At 36.3% G+C, this 27,699-nt stretch overlaps 1 protein-coding gene across 2 annotated transcripts; it reads left to right on the forward strand.

Annotated features, from left to right (window-relative positions):
- The first annotated feature begins 863 nt into the window (after window positions 1–863).
- Window positions 864–27,699, forward strand: LOC109815113 (callose synthase 3). Of its 2 annotated transcripts, none has more exons than XM_083060397.1 (42): window positions 864–1,394; window positions 1,854–1,954; window positions 2,838–2,962; window positions 3,044–3,137; window positions 3,311–3,421; window positions 3,511–3,627; window positions 3,765–3,857; window positions 4,338–4,429; window positions 5,701–5,827; window positions 7,034–7,171; window positions 7,302–7,378; window positions 7,468–7,561; window positions 8,719–8,841; window positions 8,950–9,067; window positions 11,128–11,462; window positions 11,594–11,646; window positions 11,741–11,801; window positions 12,340–12,421; window positions 12,498–12,547; window positions 12,641–12,727; window positions 13,576–13,710; window positions 13,792–13,886; window positions 13,994–14,078; window positions 14,164–14,324; window positions 14,473–14,596; window positions 14,685–14,785; window positions 14,871–15,003; window positions 15,088–15,239; window positions 16,818–16,927; window positions 17,026–17,157; window positions 17,313–17,381; window positions 17,526–17,712; window positions 17,795–17,951; window positions 19,091–19,210; window positions 19,289–19,407; window positions 19,530–19,613; window positions 20,427–20,539; window positions 20,621–20,850; window positions 20,938–21,735; window positions 21,824–21,874; window positions 22,116–22,301; window positions 22,563–22,823. In XM_083060397.1, exons 1-42 carry the CDS (start codon window positions 1,202–1,204, stop codon window positions 22,821–22,823), a joined length of 5,874 nt encoding a protein of 1,957 aa, XP_082916523.1. In that variant the 5' UTR covers window positions 864–1,201. The 2 variants fall into 2 exon arrangements, with proteins under 2 accessions (XP_082916523.1, XP_020235304.2); XM_020379715.2 differs by lacking the exon at window positions 22,563–22,823 and adding an exon at window positions 27,074–27,699 and having other exon boundaries at window positions 866–1,394.

A 27,699-nucleotide genomic window follows, 5' to 3' on the forward strand; every position in this document is an offset into this window, starting at 1 on the left:
AAATTTACTATTAAATTAGATTTTTTAAATATATAAGATTAAAAAAAATTGACTCTCAATTTAAGTAATTAAATTTAATGGACTGAACTAAACTATTAACGAATTTAAATTGTGTAAAGTTTGAGCTGAAAAGTCAGTTCATGTCGAACTTGAGTTGAATTATGAAATAAATAAAATCTTATCGAGTCAAATTAAGAAAATAATTCATTTTTTTTACAACTTTAAGATGTGAAACTTGTCTCATTAAATTAATTTATATGAAAATTATGTAATTTAATTATGTTACAATCCAAATAGATTATAAATATAATTAATATTGCATAAAAAATATATTTTACGAAAAACTAGAAAATGATTAGAAATTATAATTAAAGATAAATAATTTTTATGTAAGTGAATTTAATGAGATAAATTTTAATTTTTAAATCAATAAAGAGAATATTACAAATTGTGGTTTAAAATTAAAAATATTTACTACTTTAAAAGATTTTACTCAAATTTAAAAGATAAATGCCGAAACAAATATTTTAAAAATAAATAACCGAATGAATCTTAAAAAATAATTTAAGAAAGGAAGCTATCAGTTAAAAAAAATGAATGGTTAATTATGCGTTGTTAATCTAACTTAAGTTACATTTCATGTACGACTGGCATAATTTCACATAAACTGAAATGCTTAAAATGACAGATGCGAGAGGACATAAATAAGAATAAAAAAAGCCGTTAGAGTTTCAAATTTGAATTAGGAGGTGAATGGCACGACCGTTAATTGGGCAAAAAACTCGTGCATTTTGGTTGTACCAAAGTCCAAAAAGAAACAGACGGGACCCACTTTACGACATGCCTTGACGAATGTGGCACTACTCTAGTCTCTAAGCAACAAGCATCGTGGGCTTCTGCGTCCGTCCACAATAGTAACCTCTTCGCCCACCCCAACAACACTCCCTTCTGTCTTTGCTTTTCTTTACAAACACTCACACTCTCTCTTCATCTCCCATTTCCATATCTCCTAGGGTTGTCCCTTCTCTCTTCCACCGCAAAACTCTTCTCTCTACCTCTCATTTCTCGACGCAAACCACCGCTTCCTTCGCATTCTTACGTCTCCGTCTTCGTGCATTGATTTTGCATGCAAGGTTTCGTGTCTCTGCAGTGCGCATTACCGTCTCTGGTGAATCGAAGGGAAAGTTAGATACGTGGGAGAATGTCGTCGAGAGCGGGACCGTCGGAGCCGCCGGGACCGCCGCAGAGGCGGATCACGCGGACGCAAACCGCCGGGAACCTCGGCGAGGCGATATTTGACAGTGAGGTTGTGCCGTCGTCGCTTGTGGAGATTGCACCGATTCTTCGCGTTGCTAATGAGGTTGAGAAGACTCATCCGAGAGTTGCTTATCTCTGTAAGTTTGTTTTACTCTGCATTTTCTCAACTCTTCGCTTTCCGCTTTGCTATGTTGAAGCTTACGTGTGTGTACAGTGTACACCGAGATGATTCCTGTGGAGTCTTGGTTTTTGCAGTGTTTACTTGCAGTTGGTTCTGATTTGTTACGGTGTTTGTAATTAGAAGTGTAGTTCAACTGTTCAGTATTATTCCGTGTCGTAATGCGAGCCGCAGTATCTTTAATTTTGTATTTGTACATTTCCTTGAAGGCTTTAGGAGTGTTTGGAAGAGCATATTTGAATTTTGAACTTATCAAAATAGCTTGCAACTTCCTTAAGTACATTTTAGCTTATTTGAACTAGCTTCTTCTTACTTGAGCTCATAGTTTGATCTGTTTTTGGCTTATTTTAACAAGTTGAATTAATTGTTTGTGCTTGAATGTATTTTTATACGGGGCATGTTTATTTTGCTCTTGTAGGCCGTTTTTACGCATTTGAGAAAGCTCATAGGCTGGATCCCACTTCAAGTGGTCGTGGTGTTCGGCAATTCAAAACTGCACTTCTTCAACGTCTGGAAAGAGTAAGCCTTTATTTTTTGTTAGTGTTCATATGTGGTTTTGCTTCTTTCATTGACAATAGCAAGGAGGAAGAATAGGATTATCTTCTCCTTGCTACTGGCCTATTTATTGGGCAATGTGTCATATGGGTGTTTACAATAATATATGTTTGTAGACGAAAGAAACTTCATAAATCAATGTGTTGAGATCCAGCTTTGCGTCTTTCCTCAACATGAAGGAATTGTGAACCCAACAACTTCAGGGGATGATTGGTTTGAGAAAATATTTTGTTTTCACGTTGAATTAGAAAATGTCATGTTTTCATTTTGTTTTTTGATTTCAATTGTTTGCATAGGAAACAGGGAGAACAATAAATATAAATATTTTATAATTAATAATTAAAAGGATACAGAGTGAAATCAAATTTTTGTAATTAAAGGTGAAAATAAAAAGCAGAGCCAGAAACTAGGAAACAAAGTGTCACTTTTGCAAATATTGGGGAAAACTGAAATGAGAACAAAAAACATTTTCTAAAACCAATCAGACCATTAACGGAAACATGAATCAAGCTCTTCGTTATTATCTGAGTAGTAACTAACTTAGAGCATATGACATGTCCATAAGCATCAGCTGAAAATTAATAATTGGTTCCCTGCTTTGGATGTTGTATATTCTAACATATTCAGCTCCTGAGATTTGAGCTTCATACATTCTAGGTCTAACACTTATGCAGTTTGTCCTAGGACTGGGTTTGAATTTCAGTCTCCTGAACATCTTATTTATGGACATTTTTCCTGTTATGTACAATGAACATGAATGATAGCTCCTGACTAGATTTAGAGATGGCAATGGCCTTATTTCAAGTTAATTGTATATATACCTCTTATCAATTTGTTCCATCTTTAGGAAAATGATCCAACGTTGAAAGGAAGGGTAAAGAAAAGTGATGCTCGTGAGATGCAGAGTTTTTATCAGCATTATTACAAAAAATATATCCAAGCTTTACAAAATGCTGCTGATAAAGCTGATCGGTATGTTGTCTACATATGTGCAGCATGATATGTTTTGTGCCTATCGTGTGACTAGCAGTGAGTTTGTCTTCTTACTTTCAGTGCACAGCTTACCAAGGCATACCAGACTGCCAATGTTCTTTTTGAGGTTTTGAAGGCTGTTAACATGACACAATCTATGGAAGTTGATCGCGAGGTTATTTCTTTTCATCTCCTAAGATGTTATCTTCCTACGGGTGTCCTTTTTTTTACGTGAACCTTTGTTGATATTTAAATAAGCTGATTATAATTGAATTTTATTTATAATTTTGATTTCATCCGTCTTTACACTTATGAATGATGATTGATTTGCCAATGGCATTGTAACAGATTTTGGAGACTCAAGATAAAGTTGCTGAGAAAACAGAGATCTTAGTTCCTTACAATATTCTTCCTCTTGATCCTGATAGTGCAAATCAGGCAATAATGAGATTTCCCGAGGTATGATCTCTAGTTTCTACATGTACTCTGGTCATGTTCATATTCTGTACTTCTAGTTTTAATGAAAATACCTGTTCATCACTCCACAGATCCAAGCTGCTGTATATGCTCTTCGAAACACAAGGGGTCTTGCCTGGCCCAAGGACTACAAGAAAAAAAAAGATGAGGATGTTCTGGATTGGCTTGGGGTAATGTTTGGATTTCAGGTAAATTACAATCTGGAACTGTTAACTTCTTTATGCCTCAAAGTCTTGTAAAAAATATTAATTTAGTTAAACAGAACATGACTTCTTTGTTACTAACAAATGCAATTGGACTTACTTGCCACTTGTACAAAATACAGAAGCACAATGTAGCAAATCAGAGAGAGCATTTGATCTTACTGCTTGCAAATGTGCACATAAGACAATTTCCCAAGCCTGATCAACAGCCAAAGGTCAGGGTTTCTTTGGATTACTTTCAATTTTTTAGTTGTCATGTAGCTTCTGAAATTTTTGATGTGTTTTGGAGGTGGGTTCTATATGGTGTGGTCAATATATTTAATTATTATAAAGTTGAATGCTACATTAAACTTTCCTTGTGAGCACTTTTTTTAAAGGGGGTGGGGGATGAGTTTTAACACTTGATGTTTTCAATTTCTAGTTTTGAGATTGGCCTTATGGAAATGAATGGTGATGAGATTCTGTGCAGATTTATTTTCCTTCTTGGCTTCTGCTGTGAACAGTTCTATTTTCCAAATTGCATTTCGTTTTATAATAGCATAAGCATGTTGCTCCTGTTAGTATATCTTCATCTGCAAATTGTACTTAACAACTAATCTTTTTCAATTTCATTATGATGATCCAAAAAGATATTCATTATATTGATTTGTGTTAAACATAAATCTGCTTATGACTTGTACACATTTTTTGCTCAGTTGGACGAGCGAGCACTGACAGAAGTGATGAAGAAACTTTTTAAGAATTACAAAAAATGGTGCAAGTATTTGGGTCGGAAGAGTAGCCTTTGGTGAGAGTTTCTGTTCTCATAATATGAAAATTATACTGTTACTGCTTTTGTTAACTTGGACCCCTTTGCTTAGTCAAACTTGTTATCATGTTGTAGTTGTATAGTTTATTCTATAGTTTTAAATCATCAAATTTAGTTGTGATTTTGAATTTTGAATCTGGATGATAAACTAAGCATGTATACAAAAGTAGGCATGGCAATCTAACCCGTCCCCGTGGGTACCCTCCCGAACCCGCCCCGATTTGGATGGGGAAAACCCGTGTTTATCGGGTTCGGGTTTTCCCCGATTGATAAGATCGGGGGCGGGGGCGGGGGCGGGGATGTTAATACCCACCCCGCCCCCGCCCCCATACCCGCCCCCCGCCCCCCGCCCCCGCCCCGCTTAATAATATAATTAAAAAATTATTTTTATATATATATAAACCAAAATTATAAATATTTATATGTAAAAATTTATATTATTTTACTTTTCTTTTATTTTTTTAAATTATTCATATTTATTTAAAAGAAAAAAAGAAGAAAAAAAAATAGAAGCGGGGGCGGGGGCGGGGCGGGGAAAACCCGAACCCCGCCGGGGGCGGGAATGGGGACCCAGATATTATCCCCGGCGGGTATCGGGGGCGGGGGCGGGGGCGGGGAACGTAAAACCCGCCCCCGCCCCGCCCTGTTGCCATGCCTATACAAAAGGAGGCAAAGGGAGGGAAATGAGCCTGCTGAAAAGGGCTTAAAAGTGTATGAGAGGAGGTACAAAATGTGACACAAGAGGGAGTGAGTGGGGGAGGGGCACACGTGGAGGGAATGATGGAAGGAGAGGGAGAATAACAGAATGGAAATAGGTGGCAGAAAGGGAGTGGAGGGGTGGATGTGAGAATCAGAGGAATATATTAAGGGCATAATAGAGTGGGGATGGCATTGGAGAACCATCAAGAGTCATTGGAAAGTCATTGAGAGTAGTAGTTGTTTCTTCTCCCAGGGCAGGATGCTTTTCTTCACATTCTCTGCCATTTTTTAAGGAGCATTGCTCCAAACATAGCCACATTTTTCTTTCTTTGCAGACCTTTCTCTGTACCTGTCTTTTCTCTCTGATTTATAGAGTTCATTAATACAGATTGCTATATTTTCTTCATTCGAGTATTTTGGTCTAATTACTGGATTCTTATTTGCAGCTTTTTTGAACACTTGTTATTCAGCTTTCCTAAGTAGTATATTACTATATGCATATTTTCAGTTTCTAACGTAACATATCTCGTGGATATGGGTTTATATTGCAGGTTGCCAACCATACAGCAAGAAGTGCAGCAGCGTAAATTACTATATATGGGTCTATATCTTCTAATATGGGGTGAAGCTGCTAACCTAAGATTCATGCCAGAATGTCTTTGCTATATCTATCACCATGTGAGCTTTGTAACTTAAACAAATCTGTGATTGTTTATTTGCTATTTCTGGACTGTATTTATAAAGATGTGTAAATACAAAATGGAATTAGTTCCACCATGTTCTAGATTTTGTAGATGTTTTAGATATATTTGGGTAAGAAATTGAAAATGGAGTTGCTATTGGGTATGCAAATGCATTGCCAAATAAAAATTTGTTAACAAATTTGCAAGTGTTTATGTGGCTTCCGTTGCATGTATCTCTGCATATTTTGCCTTTTTATCTACCTTAGAATATAGTTTCAAATTGATTTTCATAACTTTTTCAATCACATAATCCCTGTTATCACCTTTTCTATCTTTTCCTTCAATCTTTTTGTACCCTTTTATTCCAATTATTTTAGTTAGAACAGTTTGAAGAATGCAGATGTCTATATCTGTAATTTTATCAAGGCTCAAGCACTTTCAATTTTTCCAATTACAAATTCCTCATTTTAGGCCAAAACAATTTTTTATCCCTTGCTAAATTGCTTTGCAAAAACTTTATATCAAGATTCAATTCTTGTAGTGAGGTATTCAGGGAACTAGTAAATTTATGTTTTTAACTTGGAAAAAAGAAAAGTTGAAAAGAGCTTGCATTTCTTGGTGCTAACAAACTAAGCAAGTTGAAAATAAGGAACAAGACGAATTCCCTATCCTGCTTTAGTCATTTGGCTCTGTTGGAGTTCAAGTGTGAAGTGAAGTCCCACATTAGTTAGAGTTGGGCATGTTGAGTAATATATAAGTGAGAAAGACCCACCTACCTAATGCCTTAAGGTTTTAGGTTATGTTGTGGTGTCAAGCTCACTTGTATGACTTACTTACTACCCATTGTGTGGAATGCTCCCTAGTGTTCTAAACTCCCCAACATTGGTATATAAAATTAATGAAAATAAATTCAGTCTTAAAACATACATAGTTTGTCATAGTTGTGTTGTCATTTTATTTCCTAGTGACTCAAACAAGGTAGGTACTCTTTAAAGACCAACTCTTCCAAAAGCATATGCTGTTAGGTGCAAGTCGAATAATAGTTTTATATTTCTAACATGCAAGAAGAACCTTTTACATGTGTTTACCCCTATGGTTTTGGCATTTTTCCACATAGTATTAAATGGATTTTTTCAATGGGAACCTAAGTTTTTTCTTTATATTGATGTGTTTTGGGATCTTTTTGTGGTGCTTCTTGTAGATGGCTTTTGAATTGTACGGTATGCTTGCTGGTAATGTTAGTCCAATGACAGGAGAGAATGTCAAGCCAGCCTATGGAGGTGAAGAGGAGGCTTTCTTAAGGAAAGTTGTAACTCCTATATATGATGTGATTGCAAAGGTGCTTTCTGCCAATGATTATTTTCTGCTTTTCATTCTTTTTATGTTTGTCTGTATACACAACACATCTTAAGTTATTCATATTATTATGTGTATGTCTACTAAAAATTGATGATTGCTCTCCTCAATAGGAAGCTGCACGGAGCAAAAAGGGGAGGTCAAAGCATTCACAATGGAGGAACTATGATGATTTAAATGAATATTTCTGGTATATTTAATTGATTCTTCCTTTTTGTTGTCTTTTTAAGGTTTATTATTTATACCTGTCTGGGTATTGATTTTCAATGACAATTGTAGGTCAGCTGATTGTTTTCGGCTTGGTTGGCCAATGCGTGCTGATGCTGATTTCTTTTGCCTGCCAGTTGAGCAGCTAAATTTTGACAAATCTAATGTAAGCATTGATTCTGCCCTGCCTAGCCTGCCGGGCCAAATGGCGGGGCGGGCTGACTTGCCAACCTGCTTTTTAAAATTTTTTTGGTTTATTTATTATTTTCAACTTAAATTTAATTAAGTCACTTCAGATTTATATTGTTTATAATCTATGATTTATTTATTGTACACAAAATTTTATTGTGCATTTGATTTATTTTATTATATGTAATTCGAGATTTTTTTTATTATTTAGGTATACTAATTTATGTAGGTCCTTTAGATATTGAGAAAAAAATATGTTGAAAAAGTGATCAAAATAAATATACAAACTTCTTTTTTTTTGGTGGGCCGGCGGATTGGCCTACCATCCCGCCCTTAGGCAGGATGGGGCAGGATATGCAGCCCATTTTTTCTGATAGGCCAGCTGGCCCGACCTGTTTTTGGTGGGCCAATGGTGGGCCGAGCCTAAACGGGCCGGGCTGACATGTTTTGCCATCCCTTTACTATAAACATTTATTTTCTCTCAATATGGGTTTATGGGATCCATAAATTTTTGAAGATGTTGGATCATTTGCAGATAGTTTTTCTTTATGTATGTTAATCAGTTAATGAGATTTTCACTTTGAGCACCCCTTATAATTTAGTTTTACTTTTACTACATGGGTGCAATATAATTTATGCAGATTAGAGTTGGGCATATCTTAAATTTATTGCAACTTGCAATTGAATGGAGGTGCCATATTATTTTTATGGTGCTTTTGGTTAAGTAAGAGACTCAAGACTTTATTGGAATCTGCTTTGGGGTGAAAACCAAATTGTGATAGTTAGCATGTGTTTGGTAACACATCTGTTGCCACTGGACATGGATTTGTGGATGCAACCATTAGTTGTTTTTCTGTCAAAATTAATGTGATTCTTCCCTGGATTTGGAACCAAGCATGCATTTGATGTCTTTTAAGTTTTTAAAGAAACTATCATTTTGTTTTCAAATAATTCATATTTTCTCAGTTCTGATAATGGGAAGAAAATGTTCTGTGTCTGATTATAGTACTGATTTAAAATGTTAAATAGGAGCTTTTTAAATTCTCATTATCTTGTTATTTGAATAGCTACTGCTTAAAGCCTGAAACTACCTGCCACTGGATTTTAAGCCTTGCAATAAACTTGAATTTACAGGATAACAAGCCATCTAACAGGGACAAATGGGTTGGAAAAGTCAACTTTGTTGAGATAAGGTCATTTTGGCATATTTTCAGAAGTTTTGATCGCATGTGGGGTTTTTTCATCCTGTGCTTGCAGGTAATAATTTTTGTGTTGTGTTTTCCTTCATCATCCATGTGAGTGATTTTCCCCCTCAATATCTTGCAAGATATAAGATCCATTTCTGAAAGAGCTAATTTGTCTTAGGCTATGATCATTGTTGCTTGGAATGGATCTGGGGATCCAAGTGTAATCTTTAGAGGTGATGTTTTCAAGAAGGTGCTTAGCGTGTTTATAACAGCAGCTATATTGAAGTTTGGACAAGGTAGGTAATGACTAATTTTACCAGCACATATATTGCTGCCAGATACTACTCAATGCCAGTTTTATCTTTCTGCCACTCTGGCTTCTATTATGCAGCCATTTGTCCTTTTCTATTATATGCATGTCTTGTATGTTTAACATCAAAGGGAATTTTATTTTAGTGACTTGTTTTAATTTTTTTTTTTTACTTTACTATTTAATAGACCATTTTAAAAAGTTTTTAAGTGCTACTGTAGCATTGAAGCTCTGTAGTTTAATGACTTTAGTCTGCTCTTGTTTTGTTATCTTTGCCCTCCTTTCAATTTGTACATTTTGATATTTTTTGCTTCTCTCCAAACGCAGCAATTTCGCTTCTCATTTTGTCTCTCTTCTTAAGTGTACTGTATTGGCAGTATTGAGATATATAGAGACCTATTTGGGGGTGCGAATAAAATACTGATATTTTTTTGTTTGTCAAGACTGTTTAATTGAATAAAATACTAGTTGTATTGTTATATTGTTTACACTAATTAATAATTATATTTTATAGTAATTATTTTATATATATATATATATATATATATAGAGAGAGAGAGAGAGAGAGAGAGAGAGAGAGAGATTTGGGGTTCTAATCTGCTTTATTATGGTGTTGAAATATTTAATTATTATGTTATTTATAAGAAGTTTAATATTTTTTTTATATTAAGTAAACTCTAAGGAGTCAAGTTTAAGTATTGTTATATTGTTTACACTAAATAATAATTAAATTTTATACTAATTATATTATACACCAAATATAATATATGTAGATTTGTGGTTCTCATTTACTTTATGACAGTGTTGAAATATTTAACTGTTATGTTATTTATAAGAAGTTTAATATAGTTTTTATATCATGTAAATTTTAAGGAGTCGAGTTTAAGCAGCCTCCACGAGTTTTCCCAAACAACTTGCTCAGTGAACAAGTGAACAGAGGGCCAGATAAGCAGAATAAAAAAATGGCAGTAGAATTAACAGTGGAGAAAATAGGGTGGGAATGTCCTTAAAGACTATCCTATAACTACAAGTCGCATATTTCTGTTTAAAAAGGAAATGTTCATTAATAGAAAGGGAAAAGGGTTTGTATCTAGATTCTTTTTAAAACTGGAGGATACGATAAGCCAAAGCTATATTCTTTCAACTAAAGCTTTTATCTTGATTTGTATTTTTAAGCTAATGGTTATGAGTAATTCTTGGATGTGCATAGTGACTAATGGTACAACCAATCAAAAGCTCAAGATACGTTAATCATACAGTAAAAAAGATGATAAAATCAGTGCTGAAATTGTTAGATTCCATCTTAAAACCAATTGACATTAAGTGAGGTTGTCCAACAAATATATAAGCTTTACCCAGAGAATTGAGGTAAGCGATGTGGGACTTCCCAATAGAAATTAACTTATTGTTATTTTGAGCTTTTGATTAGTTGTTGCTACAAGCAGGTACTGTGTTCATGCAATGATTTCCATTGCCCAATGGTTAGTTGAAAGGCATTTCTTTGATTTCCTATGTGGGTGGAAATGGCTTTTCTGTTGAGCAAATGTAAATTGTTGGTTAGTATTAACTGTCTTGGGTTTCGTTTGGATTTAGAGGATTTGTCCAATGCATTTGTACTTTTCTGGTAAGTCAATATGATTATCTTGTTAGTGAGGTTTACTGTGTTATGCTCTGTCTTAAAGTGAGAGAACACAATAAAATATAATTCTGAACAGCAATAACACACTATAGCAATGTAATTGCTGTTCAAGAGACAAAAGTCTCATACAGAGAATATTTTTGTCCACAAACTGCAAATAACAATACACTTATATTTTCCCACTATGTCGTACTGCACACACAAAAAAAATATAACTTCTAGCTTTCTACTCAAAACTGCCAACATGACAAGTATTATCTTCATCTTTGAAATCCTTTTTTGTAGACAATAACTGTCATCACTGTTCCTAACAGAAAGCGCCCTTTTTTTTTTTTCTTTTTCTGGAAACAATCTTGGCATCATGAAAGTGCAAGTTGCTTATGGTTTTCTTTTTATGTTATGGGCAGCTATTCTGGATGTGATCCTCAGTTGGAAAGCACAATGGAGTATGTCAATGCATGTTAAGTTGAGATACATTCTAAAAGTTGTTTGTGCTGCAACATGGGTGATTGTTCTATCAGTTAGTTATGCTTTTACTTGGGAAAATCCTCCCGGGTTTGCTCAAACGATCCAAAGTTGGTTTGGAAACAATTCAAGTTCGCCTTCATTCTTTATCATGGCTGTTGTTGTATATCTGTCACCAAATATGCTAGCTGCTGTGTTGTTTCTGTTCCCACTCATTCGGCGTTTTCTTGAGAGGTCGAACTATAGGATTGTGATGCTAATGATGTGGTGGTCACAGGTAGGTGATATGGCAACACTGTTTTCTATGTATATCATTCAGTTTGTAGACCAAACAGCAGTTGTTTTATGCCACTGCAATTGGGATATACTGAATTTAACTTGGTGGTTTTGATGCTCAATAATTGGCAGCCTCGACTATATGTTGGTAGGGGGATGCATGAGAGCACACTTTCCCTTTTCAAGTAAGAACTTCGAGTTTTGGAAGTTCCTCTTTATTGTGAAAGGTGTAACTTCCTTAGGAATCTGATCTTAATGTATCATTGTTTATAATTTTAGGTACACAATGTTTTGGGTCCTCCTTATAATTACAAAGCTAGCTTTCAGTTACTATATAGAGGTGATTTCTTGACATTCATGACTTTTGGATAACTAATCTTTGCTGGTTTTTCTTATTCACTTCCTAAACTTCTCTTGATTGTGGGAGATGAATATGTGTAACTTTCTTTTTTGGTCTCAATCCTCCATGTGTCTCACTTGTTGTATTTCTAGTAACCTACCTTGGTAAATTTAACTGAAGTTTCAATGATATCTTTTATAATAATCAATGAATTTCACTTTTCCTAATTGCGTGTCTGTTGCTATGGTTAAACCCTCAATTTAGGTTTTAAATCTTGGTTGTGATCACATTGTGATTGTTACAGACAGATGTGGCCTGATGTGGTTATTGTGATGCAGTCTGATTCACTTTTGACAGCCATTGCTGCCAAAATCCACATTTTTAATTGTTGCATCTTTATCTTGCATTATATATTACTATAAAATAAAACCTCTGGTAGGACCTATGCAAGCTTTACTCCAAAAAGTCATCTCTGTTTCTTTCAGAATCTATTTATTTTACTTCTTTTAATAATCTGTAAGTTTCATTCTTACTATAGATAAAACCTCTGGTGGGACCTACGAAAGCTATAATGAGTGTAAAAATCTCGACTTTTCAATGGCATGAATTCTTCCCCCGTGGTAGTAAGCTTGAACACTTTGGTTTTTTGTATTATTTCATTTTTACACAAATGAATTTATGTTTTGTGCTTTGCAGCTCGAAAAAATCTTGGTGTTGTAGTTGCACTTTGGGCTCCAATTATTCTGGTATGTGTTTACAGTGTACCTGATTTGTTTACTCTTTCAAATTTCAACATGTGCAACGAAATGATGGAACTTTTTTTTTTCCTACCTTTTCAGGTTTATTTCATGGATACCCAGATTTGGTATGCCATATTCTCTACTTTATTTGGTGGTATTTATGGGGCATTCCGTCGCCTTGGAGAGGTCAGTACTTAGTAGACTGCCCACTCCTAGATCTCTTTCTTAGTGGTTTGTTTTGAATCCTGTTGCTTATTTATTGTTCTGGTTCATGCTGGTTATTTATTGTTTGTATGCTTATTCTTATTGCTACAATCCTACCCTCCAGTGCCCTCTTTTCCCTAAATGTTGTCTTCAAGCTACAATTATATCTGTCCACAAATGTCTGATAATCATAACTGTTTTGTTGGTGTGTGATCATTGAACATTCTTGAGTCTGTGTGGGTGAACATGTACCATATTTTCTTGATTATTTTTCTTTCAAGTTACATCTGTGGCTATTCTGATTTATATAATTCTTCTAGCTTCTTTGTTGCAATCATATTCTGACATTTTCACGTATTCTTTGGATATCACTTTCCTTGGTTACAAAATGATGCTTAGATCTATATTGTCATGCGTGTTAATGTTTCCAAATATATGTATGTTGGGGAAATGGTAAAGCTTTCTTATCATAATTTGCTTCTATTTCTACCAATGTTTTCCAGTGGCTAGTTTCATTTATGCTGCATCATCATCTGTAGTGATTGCTTGTTGTTTGTTTCTGTTTTGTTCTTCTTAACTTTGTACATGCAGATGATGCTTATAATTATTATATTACATTCTAGACTTGGGATATTTTTAATTTTTTTTTTTGAAGAGTAAAATAAGAAACTAAGCCACTTTCAAAGTTTAGGGATGTTAGTTAACTTTATGAATTAGTTATTTATCTAAGAATTTGTATGTTCCTGAAATTGTTCCCTCATTCCCTGTTCAACTTATATCCAGTTTTCTTTTTCTAACCTTGGAATTGCTTTATTGTTTACTGATGTTAGATAAGGACACTAGGAATGCTTAGATCTAGATTTGATTCATTGCCCGGTGCCTTCAATGCCTGTTTAGTCCCAGAGGAAAAGAGTGAGCCAAGAAAAAAAGGATTAAAAGCCACTTTATCTCGCAAATTTGATCAGGTTAACTATTTCACTTTCTTAAGCATGTTATTGAGTATTAGAACATCTTTTCTTCAAATTTTCTTTGGCTTATTGATGCAGATCTCAAATAACAAAGGTAAAGAAGCTGCAAGATTTGCTCAACTATGGAATCAAATAATCACTAGTTTTAGGGAGGAAGATCTTATCAGTAATAGGTAATCTAGAGGATACATTTGTATCTTCATTTCTTCATTCGATCACTAGTAGAGTACTATGTTTCTTTACAGTACTCAGCTGAGGTGATTATACTTGTACCATTCAGGGAAATGAATCTTTTGCTTGTACCTTACTGGGCTGATCGTGAGTTGGACCTTATACAGTGGCCCCCATTTCTACTTGCTAGCAAGGTTTTTTATTGATATTGTTTTTAAAAAATTGTTTAAAACTCTTCCACCTTCATGTCCATTTAACATTTCTGTATCTGTTTCATAGATTCCAATTGCACTGGACATGGCTAAGGACAGCAATGGAAAGGATCGAGAGTTGAGAAAAAGAATTAACAGTGACCACTATATGTCTTCTGCTATTCAGGAGTGCTATGCTTCATTTAAGAGCATTGTTAAGCACTTGGTTCAAGGGGACCGTGAAAAACAGTAAGTCCCTCAAAGAAGTATGATGCAGTTGTTTTTGTTCTGAGTGATATTCCCTGTAGTATTCTTATGCTGATCCAAATAATAACATATCATGGTTTTCCAATATTCCGCAATTATTTTCAAATTTTTTTGAAACTTTTCGTTTCAGAGTTATAGAATACATTTTCTCCGAGGTAGACAAACATATTGAAGCTGGTGACCTTATAAGTGAATTCAGACTGAGTGCACTTCCTAGCCTCTACGGGCAATTTGTTAAGCTAATAAATTATCTGGTAATGTTTGAACACCCTTATGAAATTGGCATTTTAGTTTGTTCTATTTAGCTATTCAAAATCTTACCCAGCTTTTTATTTATTGCAGTTAGACAATAAACATGAAGACAGGGATCAAATAGTGATTCTATTCCAGGATATGCTGGAGGTTGTGACTAGAGATATAATGATGGAGGATCATATATTCAGGTAATGATCATGCATTCCAATGTCTCTACATTTTTAAAGAACATCTTCGCAGTGTGAATATGATTGTATCATTTTTCTTTGATAGCTTGGTAGATTCAATCCATGGTGGATCTGGACATGAGGGAATGCTTCTTCTTGAGCAACAACACCAGTTATTTGCATCTGAAGGGGCTATCAGGTTTCCAATTGAACCAGTTACTGAAGCTTGGACAGAGAAGGTTTGCTTATCAATAAAGTATTCTGCTGAGAATTTGATCAGCAAAGTACATCTGATGATCTTCTTACATTTGCTATATTTGTAGATAAAACGGCTTTACTTGCTGCTTACAACAAAAGAATCAGCAATGGATGTACCATCTAACTTAGAAGCCAAAAGGCGCATTTCATTTTTCTCTAATTCACTGTTTATGGATATGCCTACAGCACCGAAAGTTCGCAATATGCTTTCATTCTCGTATGCTTTCTTATACTCCTACCTTTTGCCATGCTTTTCCTTTGAAACTTGTGAACCAGTTAAGCCTAGCACTTAGCAGGGATTCCTCTTCCAAAATGGAATTTACATTATTTGAATCAGCACCTTTCAATGCAATATTGCAATTATATTGCCTGAAGATTCAAATTATATTGCTTGCTTTATCACAGTATATGAGTACTTAACCCATATGTTTGTAAGTCAAGCATTTAAAATATTTTAAATCTATAAAGCCCTACATGACAAGTTTTAGCTGGTAAATTCTATGGACTGTTATAATATATAGTGGTTGGCGTGACCAATTTGATTGTTTGGTCTAGGAAGCTTTCAACAATAAAAATTATTTGAAGTGGGCCAAAGGAAGAAACAAAGACTCTACCATTGATGAAGTACTATCTGATTGAAAGCTGTAGTATTTTTTTTTTTCTTTTCTCAGAACTTCAGCTGAGAATTTTGCCCCATGAAATATAAATTTAATGGGTATGAATTGAGACTTACCACTGGTTGAACTGAATTGAACACAAATAATTATCTTTTATTTGAATAATCTAGTCTGTTGACCAGATTTGAACAACAGTACATGAATTACACAAGGCTTCTCCCTAATAAAGAGTTTCCTCGTTCAAAACACCACAAAAAAACAAATTGGAACCTTAACTGCCTCCTACAGGTATGTCATAACTGTCTAATAACACAAATATAATTGGTTAATACAAATATTCATTTTTTCAATGACATAAACATTCAATGACCTCAGGCCTTCTCCCTCCCTCAGCAGGCCCAACAGAACTTGGCCTATCACCTCTCGTTCTCCTGAAAAAAAAAATCTTATCAGTTTAGGGTCATTAGGCACGTTTAGTTGTAGACCCATTTTTATTTGCCAAATGCTACCCAGTGCCTGAAAGGCATTGGTTAAGGAAATACATATAGAAAACTTTTATTTAAAAGGAAAATGTTTATTGTATTGAAAAATGAAAATACAAAATTCATTCAATGCTTGCTATTTTGGATAATTTTGTTAGAATAGTGGATTAAGCCTAACTCAACCCTACAAAACCGGCTTGTAAGGTGAGGGTTGTTTTCCACTTATATACTATTCAATTGCCTAATCTCTAGTTGATGTGGGACTTGAGTTTTTCCCAATACACCCCCTCACGTCCAGTACTATTGGGCTTGGTACGTGGATAAATGGTGGGTGGCCTTTTTTAATGATCTAGGATTGGCGGGACTTGGGTTTTTCCCAATACACCCCCTCATGCCTATGAGGCATGCATCAATGGTGGGTGGCCCATTTTTAAAGTGGATCTAAATGGTTCTGATACCATGTTAGAATAGTGGATTAAGCCTAACTCAACCCTACAAAACCGGCTTGTAAGGTGAGGGTTGTTTTCCACTTATATACTATTCAATTGCCTAATCTCTAGTTGATGTGGGACCTGGGTTTTTTCCAATAAATTTAAAGCATTTGTTAGGATGTATTTGATTTGATGCTCCTCTACCGTGCCCTAGGGACACTCATTGGCAGAACCAATTTTATATTTTGCATTGTGGACTTTGCAGGGTTTTAACACCATACTACACAGAAGAGGTTCTCTTTTCCTTGCGCGAGTTGGAATCACCCAATGAAGACGGTGTTTCAATACTCTTCTACTTGCAGAAGATCTTTCCAGGTTCACCCTTACCCATAAATCATTGTGTTGCATAAATGTGAAAGTTAAAGGGTTGAGTATGATTCATTTCTTGGTACTTTTTTTGTTTTGATGCATAGATGAATGGAATAACTTTCTTCAGCGAGTGAATTGTTCCAGTGAGGAGGAACTTAAAGGGAATGAATCTGACGAGTTAGAAGAAGAACTTCGTCGCTGGGCATCATACCGAGGCCAAACTTTGACCAGAACTGGTCCGCCTCTCTGTCTCTCTCTGACACGCACAGACACGAACATATTATATGCAAACTTGAGTGCTCAAGTTTCTGTACAATTATGTCCTTTCCTCAGAATGTCAATTGCATATTGTTTATCGTTGCATTTAATTGAAGCATTCTCACTGATGCAGTTAGAGGTATGATGTACTACAGAAAAGCTTTGGAGCTCCAGGCTTTTCTTGATATGGCCAAAGATGAAGGTGAACATTCCTTCTTTGAGAATGACTAAATGATCTTTATTAGTTGCTTATAATTTGGTTGTGAATTTATTAGCTGATGAAATTTATGTCTTGAAACTTATTTTTGTATTTGGTTTTTCTGAATGAAATGTTATGAATGTGCAGATTTGATGGAAGGCTATAAAGCTATAGAAAATTCAGATGATAACTCAAAGGGGGAAAGGTCACTGTGGACACAATGTCAAGCTGTAGCTGATATGAAATTCTCGTATGTGGTGTCATGCCAACAATATGGGATTGACAAGCGATCTGGTGCTGCTCGTGCACAGGACATATTGAGGCTCATGACAAGGTAGATGTCCAAGGTTAAGAGTATTGTCCTATATTGATGTTTGTTTTACCTATCAATTGGTTCCTATGTTTTCATTTGGCAGATATCCTTCACTTCGAGTGGCCTTTATTGATGAGGTAGAGGAACCTAGCAAAGAGAGACCCAAAAAGATCAACAAGGTTTATTACTCTTGCTTGGTGAAGGCTATGCCAAAATCCAGTAGTCCTTCAGAGACAGAGCCTGTCCAATATTTAGACCAGGTATGTGAATCTTGAATCTTGGATCTTGATCAAGTAAGGCTGTAAATTCTTTCATCATTTTTCCTATTTGTTAGCAACCAAGAATTATGAAAGAGAAAGAAAAGAATGATTTGATTGAATATGTTGAAAAGAACACAAAATAGTAGAGAAATGTCAACTCCAAGGGTTTTCCCTTCACAAAGGATTTATCCTTTCACAAAGAGCTAAAGCTCAATTTACAGATGAACAAACATATCCCCATCCCCTCTCCCTCAGTCCTATTTATAACAAACTAATATTGTAATCAACTCCCCCTTCCCAAAGTCCTAACACTATCATAGTACCACCACCAAGAGTCGATGTCCTAATGGTTGCACATTAGACACTTCACTCAGACTTTCTAGTCAGCCCCTTTGCAGGTGTCTCTTTTGAGACACCGACAACCAGCTCTTATCCCAATTGATAAGCACCTAAGCACATTGGGGATCCTCCCTTAAAGGCTAGCTGTCAAGGGAGGAGAATCAAGCCACTGAAGCACTCCACCAAGCTTACTTGATGTGGGATTTAGGCACCCTAGAATACTCAATTTCCTATTAGAATTTCGCTGCCTATCTGTGATGGCAACTCCCTTGAAGCATCCACATGGAGAACAACCAAACAACAGATTTGACTGCATAATTGCATACTACTCATTATGTTTTAATGTGTGTTTTATCATAGATAGATGTTTACATTTTGGGGGGGGGGGGCACAAGTTTGTTTATTTTTTAGAAGAGTATATAATTTATTGGCTACTCAGTTTAGTTTATGTCTATGTTTGAACAATTCTGTTTTAACATTTAATCATGATTGTGAACAATAATAATTTTCCTGTGATTGTGTAGAGAATAATAAAAATTCTGTGATGGTTTTAAATTCAGAACAACATATGCACAAATGATTTAAATCTAACTTTTACAAAGAAACAATGGTTTTTCATTCTATAATTTCAAGCTAGTAAGTAAATAGTTATATTATTTCATAGGTGATAGGACCAAATGCAATTCATGATTTGAATTGATACTGAGCCAGCATTCTCTTTCCCTCTGTACTGTATTATTTCCTTGATCATTCTTCTATCATCGTCTTGGTTCATGCTCTCATGTGATTGTCCTATTCAGGTCATATATAAAATAAAGCTTCCTGGGCCAGCTATCTTAGGTGAGGGTAAACCTGAAAATCAGAACCATGCCATAATTTTCACACGTGGAGAAGGTTTGCAAACAATAGATATGAACCAGGTATGATACCTGTGAGAGAAGATCTCAAAATTGTTATATCTGATATTCCAGGTGATTAAATTGTTTTTTTTTTAATAGGATAATTACATGGAAGAAGCTTTAAAAATGAGAAATTTGTTGCAAGAATTCCTTAAGAAGCACGATGGGGTGAGATTCCCAAGTATTCTTGGACTTAGGGAGCATATATTTACTGGAAGGTAAAAGCATTTTTTTTTCTTATATTTATTATTGTTTTTGTACTTCTAGGGAAAAAAAATATTTTGTATCTGTTTTGTTCCTAATTTGTGTCCCTGACTATTGTTTTGTTCTGAGATTTCAGTGTTTCTTCTCTTGCATGGTTCATGTCAAATCAGGAGACCAGTTTTGTGACAATTGGTCAGAGATTGTTGGCTAATCCACTGAAGTGAGTTTTCATTCTTTATTTTATTTATTTATTATTATTATTATTTTTTTGTATGTGTTGGTTATCATGAATTTGAAAGTGTAGGGGAAATAAGGGGTCTGTTTAAGGGAAAGAGAGAAAAAAAAATATATATATATATATACCGGCTGGTCCTGGTGGGATTTGAGTGCAGGACCTTGCAGAACCTCATGTCAAATAACGTGGGTTGCCACTTAACAATGGCCAACTTTTATAAGCTTTAGCAGTTTAGTACAAAGTAGTGAAAGTACTACTCTTTTGTTGAACCCTAAACCCTCAAATTGGACCATATATATTAACCGAGCCTAGCTTTTTTCAAGTATGATTTACTGTTACGGCAAAGAGCTTTTGTAAAGAGGTTTGCTTTTCTACTGTTCTCCAATCTCAGTACATAATTATAAAATAAGTCCATGCTGAAGTATGCACAGACAACGTAACAATCAAGTACATAAAATGAAGATAGATGTAGCAATAACTGATCAATGTGTTTAAATAAACTTTAGTAATAAAGTTGCCATATAAATGTCTGGAAGTCAATATATTTATGGTTAGATTTTGTTGAAATTGTAGAGTTATGAGGAAATATGGAAACCGAGGAAATAGGGAAACTAATCCAAGAGAAAATCTCTAAGATATAATCAAAATACTATTGGATGCTTGTCGTATATCCCAAATAGATGTATAATTTTATATCTCCATTTCTTGGGCTTCATCAAACTTTTTTTTCCTTCTATTTGAGTATTCTTTGTGTTTATGGAAATGTAAAGTCTACTTTAATTTTATATACTTGTGTAGGGTTCGCTTCCACTATGGGCATCCTGATGTCTTTGATAGGCTTTTTCACCTCACAAGAGGGGGCGTTAGCAAAGCCTCTAAGGTTATCAATTTGAGTGAAGATATCTTTGCTGGTGAAGTGATGTCCAATTCTCCCCTTTATTTGCTTTATGCTTGATTCACATCTTCATTTGATTTTACTGTGTTATTTGCAGGTTTCAACTCTACTCTACGTGAAGGAAATGTTACTCATCATGAGTACATACAAGTTGGGAAAGGAAGAGATGTGGGTCTCAACCAGATTTCCATGTTTGAAGCGAAGATAGCTAATGGCAATGGAGAGCAAACATTGAGTCGAGATGTATACCGACTTGGGCACCGCTTTGACTTCTTCAGAATGTTGTCTTGTTATTTCACCACAATTGGATTTTACTTCAGTACTCTTGTATGTTACCTCCTGAGTTAATCCTTATTTTGTTCTCATTTGACAGGCTTCTAAACCTTTTTCTTTTCCTGTTTAAACTTTGGGCAGATAACTGTTCTCACTGTGTATGTATTTCTCTATGGTCGCCTTTATCTCGTTCTTAGTGGGCTTGAAGAAGGTTTGAGTACACAAAAAGCCATTCGAGACAATAAGCCTCTTCAAGTGGCGCTCGCCTCTCAGTCCATTGTTCAAATTGGTTTTTTGATGGCCTTGCCCATGTTGATGGAAATTGGCTTGGAAAGGGGCTTTCGAACTGCACTTAGTGAGTTCATATTAATGCAGTTGCAGCTAGCTCCAGTTTTCTTCACATTTTCGCTTGGAACAAAGACTCATTATTATGGAAGGACATTGCTTCATGGAGGTGCAAAATATAGACCAACTGGTCGAGGGTTTGTGGTTTTCCATGCTAAATTTGCTGACAACTATAGACTTTACTCCCGTAGCCATTTTGTAAAGGGTATTGAGCTAATGGTTTTGCTTATCGTATACCAAATTTTTGGTCACACTTATAGAAGTGGGCTTGCATATTTCATGATTACCATATCAATGTGGTTTATGGTTGGCACCTGGCTTTATGCTCCCTTCTTGTTCAATCCTTCTGGGTTTGAGTGGCAAAAGATTGTTGATGATTGGACTGATTGGAATAAATGGATTAGCATCCGAGGCGGTATAGGTGTACCATCTGAAAAAAGTTGGGAATCCTGGTGGGAGGAGGAACAAGAGCATCTCCAATATTCAGGAATGCGGGGAATCATTGCGGAGATATTGTTGTCATTACGTTTTTTTATCTATCAGTTTGGTCTTGTTTATCACTTGACCTTTACAAAAAAGACAAAAAGTTTTCTGGTAAGTCTTTATACCTGTGTTGTTCCCACCTACTTATCTCACTTTAATAATTTGGCATAATGAATGAGTTTTCTTCTCTTGGCTACAGGTCTATGGGATATCGTGGTTGGTGATCTTTCTAATATTATTTGTGATGAAGGTTAGTAACAAGCCACTTTGTGGGTAGGGCATGTTAAAATTGTCCATATAATGTATGGCTTCTCAATATGAATATTATGGACTATTATTAGTCTTTGCTCATTGGTGGGCAGTGTGGTTGGGTTATCCGATGTATAATTTAGTAATGAAACAAAAGACTTGTTCTCTTACTAAATATGTAAACCATGTTCTTGGGGTAAAATTCTTTTTTTGTTCTGATTTTGTTTTTTCTGTTGTTTCAGACGGTATCTGTTGGGAGGCGGAAATTCAGTGCAGAATTTCAACTTGTCTTCCGGCTAATCAAGGGGTTGATATTCTTAACTTTTGTCTCAATTCTAGTTACCTTGATTGCCCTTCCTCATATGACAATCCAGGACATTGTTGTTTGCATTCTTGCCTTCATGCCAACTGGTTGGGGAATGCTACAGGTGAATGCTCTTTCTCAATTCTCCATACTGACATGCTACATCCCCATCTATGAAACGATGTGTGATGATTATGAGCCCAAGAGAGACTGAGCTCATTAACTTGTGAAAGTGTAAAGATTGGACTTATGGACTCATTGACAAAATCAATTTAATCATTTAGTGAAGTGAAGCCATGTGTGCAATGCATCCTAGTATAATATCGTTTTGAATTCCCTTTTTTTTTTCTTGTATTAAACTTTGGGGCAGTTTGTTTCTTAACAGATTTCTCATTCCTCCCTGCGAATCTGCAATTCTCGCTCCGCGTCACCCACGTCCCATACATGCCTTCCGCGTCACTCTCGTCCCATACGTGCATGCTGCACTTCTTTTTTTTTGTTTTGCATTCGGTTACCATTTAATCATTTTCTCTCTCTTACTTTTCATTCTCTGTATATATATCTCGTTTATAATCTTAATGTAGGCAGGCTGCTATTGATTTATTCATCTCTTTTTACACTCCTTTTCTCTCATGCTAAAGTTTAATATGGTATCAGAGCTCTTCCATTGAAGAGCTCTGCTGCGCGTTTCTCCTTTCTCAAGCTACCATGGAGGAGGACTCTCATTCAATGTCTTTTCATAATTTCCTTTATCTTCATCCTAGCGAGAACCCAGCCACAGCACTTGTCTCACCTGTTCTTGATTCAACAAATTACCACTCATGGAGCAGATCCATACTTACTGCCCTCAGTGCCAAAAACAAAATAGAGTTTGTAGATGGAAGTGCTCCACAACCACCAAAATCAGACGTTACTTATCCAGCTTGGAAACGATGCAACAATATGGTTGTCTCATGGCTTGTACACTCAGTTTCTCCTCCTATTCGTCAGAGCATTCTCTGGATGGATAAAGCAGATGAGATTTGGAATGATCTTAAATCAAGGTATGCCCAAAGCGACCTACTTCGTATTTCAGATTTGCAGCACGAAGCTTCCTCCATTCGACAAGGAGATCTTTCTATTACTGAGTTTTTCACAAAGCTCCGAGTTATTTGGGACGAGTTAGAAAATTTCAGACCCGATCCCACAAAGGAAACGAGAAGACCAAGCGATGCAATTCTTGCGTGGCTTAAATGAACAATACAGCAATGTAAAATCCCACGTTCTTCTCATGGATCCCATCCCACCAATCTCCAAGATCTTTTCATATGTTGTACAGCAGGAACGACAACTTCTGGGATCTAATTTTGTTGCCAATACCATTACGAAAACTGCCATTATCAATGCTGCCTCTTCTGTTACGTGCACTTATTGTGGTAAACAGGGACATGCTGAAAATGTGTGCTATCGAAAGCATGGCTTTCCCTCTAATCACGAAAACAAAACCAACAAAGGAGTGTCTAACCGCTCTGTCAAAATCTGCACTCACTGTGGGAGAAATGGGCATACTGTCGAAGTTTGCTATCGTAAGCATGGGTTCCCTCCAAGTTACAAAGCTCCCATTGGTAAAACCTCTATTGTTAACAGTACAGTGACTGATGAATGTAAAATCAATGATCAACAGCAAGCCACCATCACCCAGGATTATCGCTTCACTCCTCAGCAGTACCAAGTCTTGATGGGTTTAATACAACAGTGCACTAATGACAGCTCAGCTTCACCTTCTCCTTCCACCAACCATATTCATTCTGTTTCATCCTGTTCCACACAACCCTCACCACCTCCAGGTACAGTACCCTCTATATCTACTCACACAAAAATCTCCACCTCTTGGGTCATTGACTCAGGGGCCACTGACCATGTCTCTTCATCACTTTCAAATTTCTTCACATACAATTCTATTAATCCTATTACTGTCAAGCTTCCTACAGGTCAACACGTTCTTGCCACTCATGCTGGTGTAGTAAAATTCACTGACACTTTCTATCTAACTGACGTTTTGTTTATACCAGAATTTAAATACAACTTGATTTCCATCTCTAAGCTTGTCTCTTCTCTCGATGTGCAACTTATATTTTATTCTACACATTGTCTCATTCAGGACGTGAATACCAAAGAGAAGATTGGTACAGTTGATGTAGAAGTTGGTCTCTACACCATGACGGCTGCTGTTGTTCAACCTTCAATCCTGGCAACCATATATAATCCTGAATGGAGCATCCAAAACATTGATTTGTGGCATTTTCGCCTGGGACACTTGCCATATGACAAGTTACAATCTATGAAACAATCTTATCCATGTTTATATAGCAACAAACATTTCACGTGTAACATTTGTCATCATGCTAAACAAAAGAAACTGCCATTTCCTTTAAGTCACTCCCATGCATTACAATCTTTTGCTTTACTTCACATTGACATCTGGGGTCCCTGCTCAAAAACATCTATACATGGTCATCGTTATTTTCTAACCATAGTCGACGATCATACACGATACACATGGGTTTTTCTTATGGCTAGTAAAGCTGACACACGTAACTGTGTTACTAATTTCATTTCTCATATTGAAAACCAATTTGAAGCTCGTGTTAAAGTCATAAGAACTGATAATGGGGCTGAATTTTCCATGAATAACTATTTTGATTCCAAAGGTATTATTCATCAAACCACATGCATTGAAACCCCTGAACAAAACGGGATTGTTGAACGCAAACATCAGCATTTGTTGAATGTCACTCGTGCACTTCTTTTTCAATCCAATCTACCTCTTACGTTTTGGAACTTTGCCCTCATGCATGCTACATACATTATTAATTGCATTCCTACACCATTCTTGCAACATACATCACCTTTTGAAAAATTGAATGGCAAACCTTGTGACATTACCACCCTTCGTGTTTTTGGATGTCTCTGTTATGTTAGCACACTCAAAGCTCATCGTACAAAGCTGGATCCCAGAGCTAGTCCTTGTGTTTTTCTTGGTTTTCAACCACACACAAAAGGCTACCTTACCTTCAATCTTAATACCCGCAGCATTGAAGTATCTCGAAATGTTGTTTTTTATGAAAATCATTTTCCTTATTTCACTCAAGATACCCAATCTGCATCATCCACTCCTTCTCTTCCTACACCTTCCACCAGCAACCCCATGATTCACGACTACAATTTTTATCCCCCTTCACCTTCTTCTCACCCTCCTCATTCCCTTTCTTCACCAGAATCTCCAACTTCATCCCCTATTCCTAGTCGACCCACTCGTTCACGCCACCCACCCTCCTATCTACGTGACTACCATATGACTTTTACATCAACTGGACCATCATCATCTCCAGGTATTCGATATCCTTTAGACTCTGTCATTTCATATAATCGTTTATCTCATCCTTTCCGTCATTTTATTATGTCTATTTCCCTCCTCACCGAACCCAAATCTTATGCTGAAGCTTCTAAAAGTGACTGTTGGATTAAGGCTATGACAGATGAGATTACTGCCTTGGAAGCCAATAATACCTGGACTATTACATCCTTACCTCCCCACAAAACTGCCATTGGTTGTAAATGGATCTATAAAGTTAAACATCATGCTGATGGATCAGTGGAACGACACAAAGCGCGTCTTGTAGCTAAAGGCTACACACAACTTGAAGGTCTTGATTTCCTTGACACTTTTGCTCCGGTTGCTAAGCTAACTACTGTTCGTCTTCTTCTCTCTTTAGCTGCTATTCACAATTGGTTCCTCAAACAGTTAGACATCAATAATGCCTTTTTGCATGGAGATCTTAACGAGGAGGTATACATGCATCTTCCTCCTGGTTTAACCACCACTACACCGGGTCAAGTTTGCAAACTGAATCGTTCTTTATATGGCCTTAAACAGGCGAGTCGGCAATGGTATGCTCGTCTTTCCACCTTTCTCATGCAACAGGGGTTTCACCATTCATCTGCAGACCACTCTTTGTTTTTGAAGTTTAAAAATTCTGCCAACAGCTCTCTCCAACTGAAATCTTTCAGTGATTCCGACTGGGCAGGTTGCATGGACACCCGTCGTTCCATCACAGGGTTTGCTGTTTATCTTGGACACTCACTCATCTCATGGAAATCCAAGAAACAGGCCACTGTCTCCCGCAGTTCATCAGAAGCAGAATATAGAGCTCTTGCGTCCACCTCCTGCGAAATTCAATGGCTCACTTATCTTTTAGAAGACTTTCGCCTCCAATTCATTCGGCCTGCTCTTCTTTACTGCGACAACCAATCAGCGTTACAAATAGCGTGCAACCAAGTGTTTCATGAGCGCACCAAACACATTGAGATAGATTGTCACCTTGTTCGGGAGAAAGTTTCAAATGGCTTACTCAAATTGTTACCCGTTTCTTCATCTGCTCAATTGGCTGATATATATACCAAGGCACTGTCTCCTTCTCGTTTCAACGAGTTGAATTCCAAGCTGGGAATGTCTGATATCTATTCCCAGCTTGCGGGGGGATCTTAACAGATTTCTCATTCCTCCCTGCGAATCTGCAATTCTCGCTCCGCGTCACCCACGTCCCATACATGCCTTCCGCGTCACTCTCGTCCCATACGTGCATGCTGCACTTCTTTTTTTTTGTTTTGCATTCGGTTACCATTTAATCATTTTCTCTCTCTTACTTTTCATTCTCTGTATATATATCTCGTTTATAATCTTAATGTAGGCAGGCTGCTATTGATTTATTCATCTCTTTTTACACTCCTTTTCTCTCATGCTAAAGTTTAATATTGTTATTCAAGTAAGATTTATTATACAATTGCTTTACCCTTATTTCCCTCAATCTGATTGATTTTAGTTTTCCCTTTCGTTGTTTCCGTTTTGTTTTGCAGATTGCACAAGCATTAAAGCCTCTAGTACAACGAGCTGGATTTTGGGGATCAGTAAAAACTCTGGCTCGTGGTTATGAGATTGTCATGGGTTTGCTTTTGTTCACTCCTGTTGCCTTCCTGGCTTGGTTTCCTTTTGTTTCAGAATTTCAGACCCGTATGTTGTTCAACCAAGCATTCAGCCGAGGTCTGCAAATTTCTCGTATTCTTGGAGGCCAAAGGAAGGGGCGCTCTTCTCGCAACAAGGAATAATTATATGCTCTCCGTTTCCTTGATTGCAGTAACAGTTAGCTTGAGCAACGATTTTGGTAACTATTGTAAGTAGTTGTATGTTGTAATTAAGAAAGGGATAGATCCCTAGGCTTCAATTTTGTTTATTTCGATCATCGTTGAAGCTTGGATGCAATGCAAGACTAAGAGCCCCATTTTATAAAACTTGGATGGCGCACCATTCATCTGCACCGAGGCCCTCGGCAGTTTTTTCTTCGAAGTCTTCAGATTCTGGCACCTGAAGTGTCATCTCAAATTTATCCTTAATACCGACTCAATGGGTTGAGTTCAGAGCTACTCCTATATATAAGGAAAAAATTAATTATAGTATTGTGACCGTGCCATTACCATATATGAAA

The sequence above is a fragment of the Cajanus cajan genome, chromosome 7, assembly GCF_000230855.2.
Source record: "Cajanus cajan strain Asha chromosome 7, NIPB_CcT2T_4, whole genome shotgun sequence".
NCBI lineage: Eukaryota > Viridiplantae > Streptophyta > Magnoliopsida > Fabales > Fabaceae > Cajanus > Cajanus cajan.

Coding starts and splice junctions, on each gene's coding strand:
- LOC109815113 (XM_083060397.1), top strand. CDS start 1,202: ATGTCGTCGAGAGCGGGACCGTCGGAGCCGCCGGGACCGCCGCAGAGG. Junction 7,379..7,467: donor GATTTAAATGAATATTTCTG/GTATATTTAATT, acceptor TGACAATTGTAG/GTCAGCTGATTGTTTTCGGC. Junction 12,728..13,575: donor CATTCCGTCGCCTTGGAGAG/GTCAGTACTTAG, acceptor TACTGATGTTAG/ATAAGGACACTAGGAATGCT.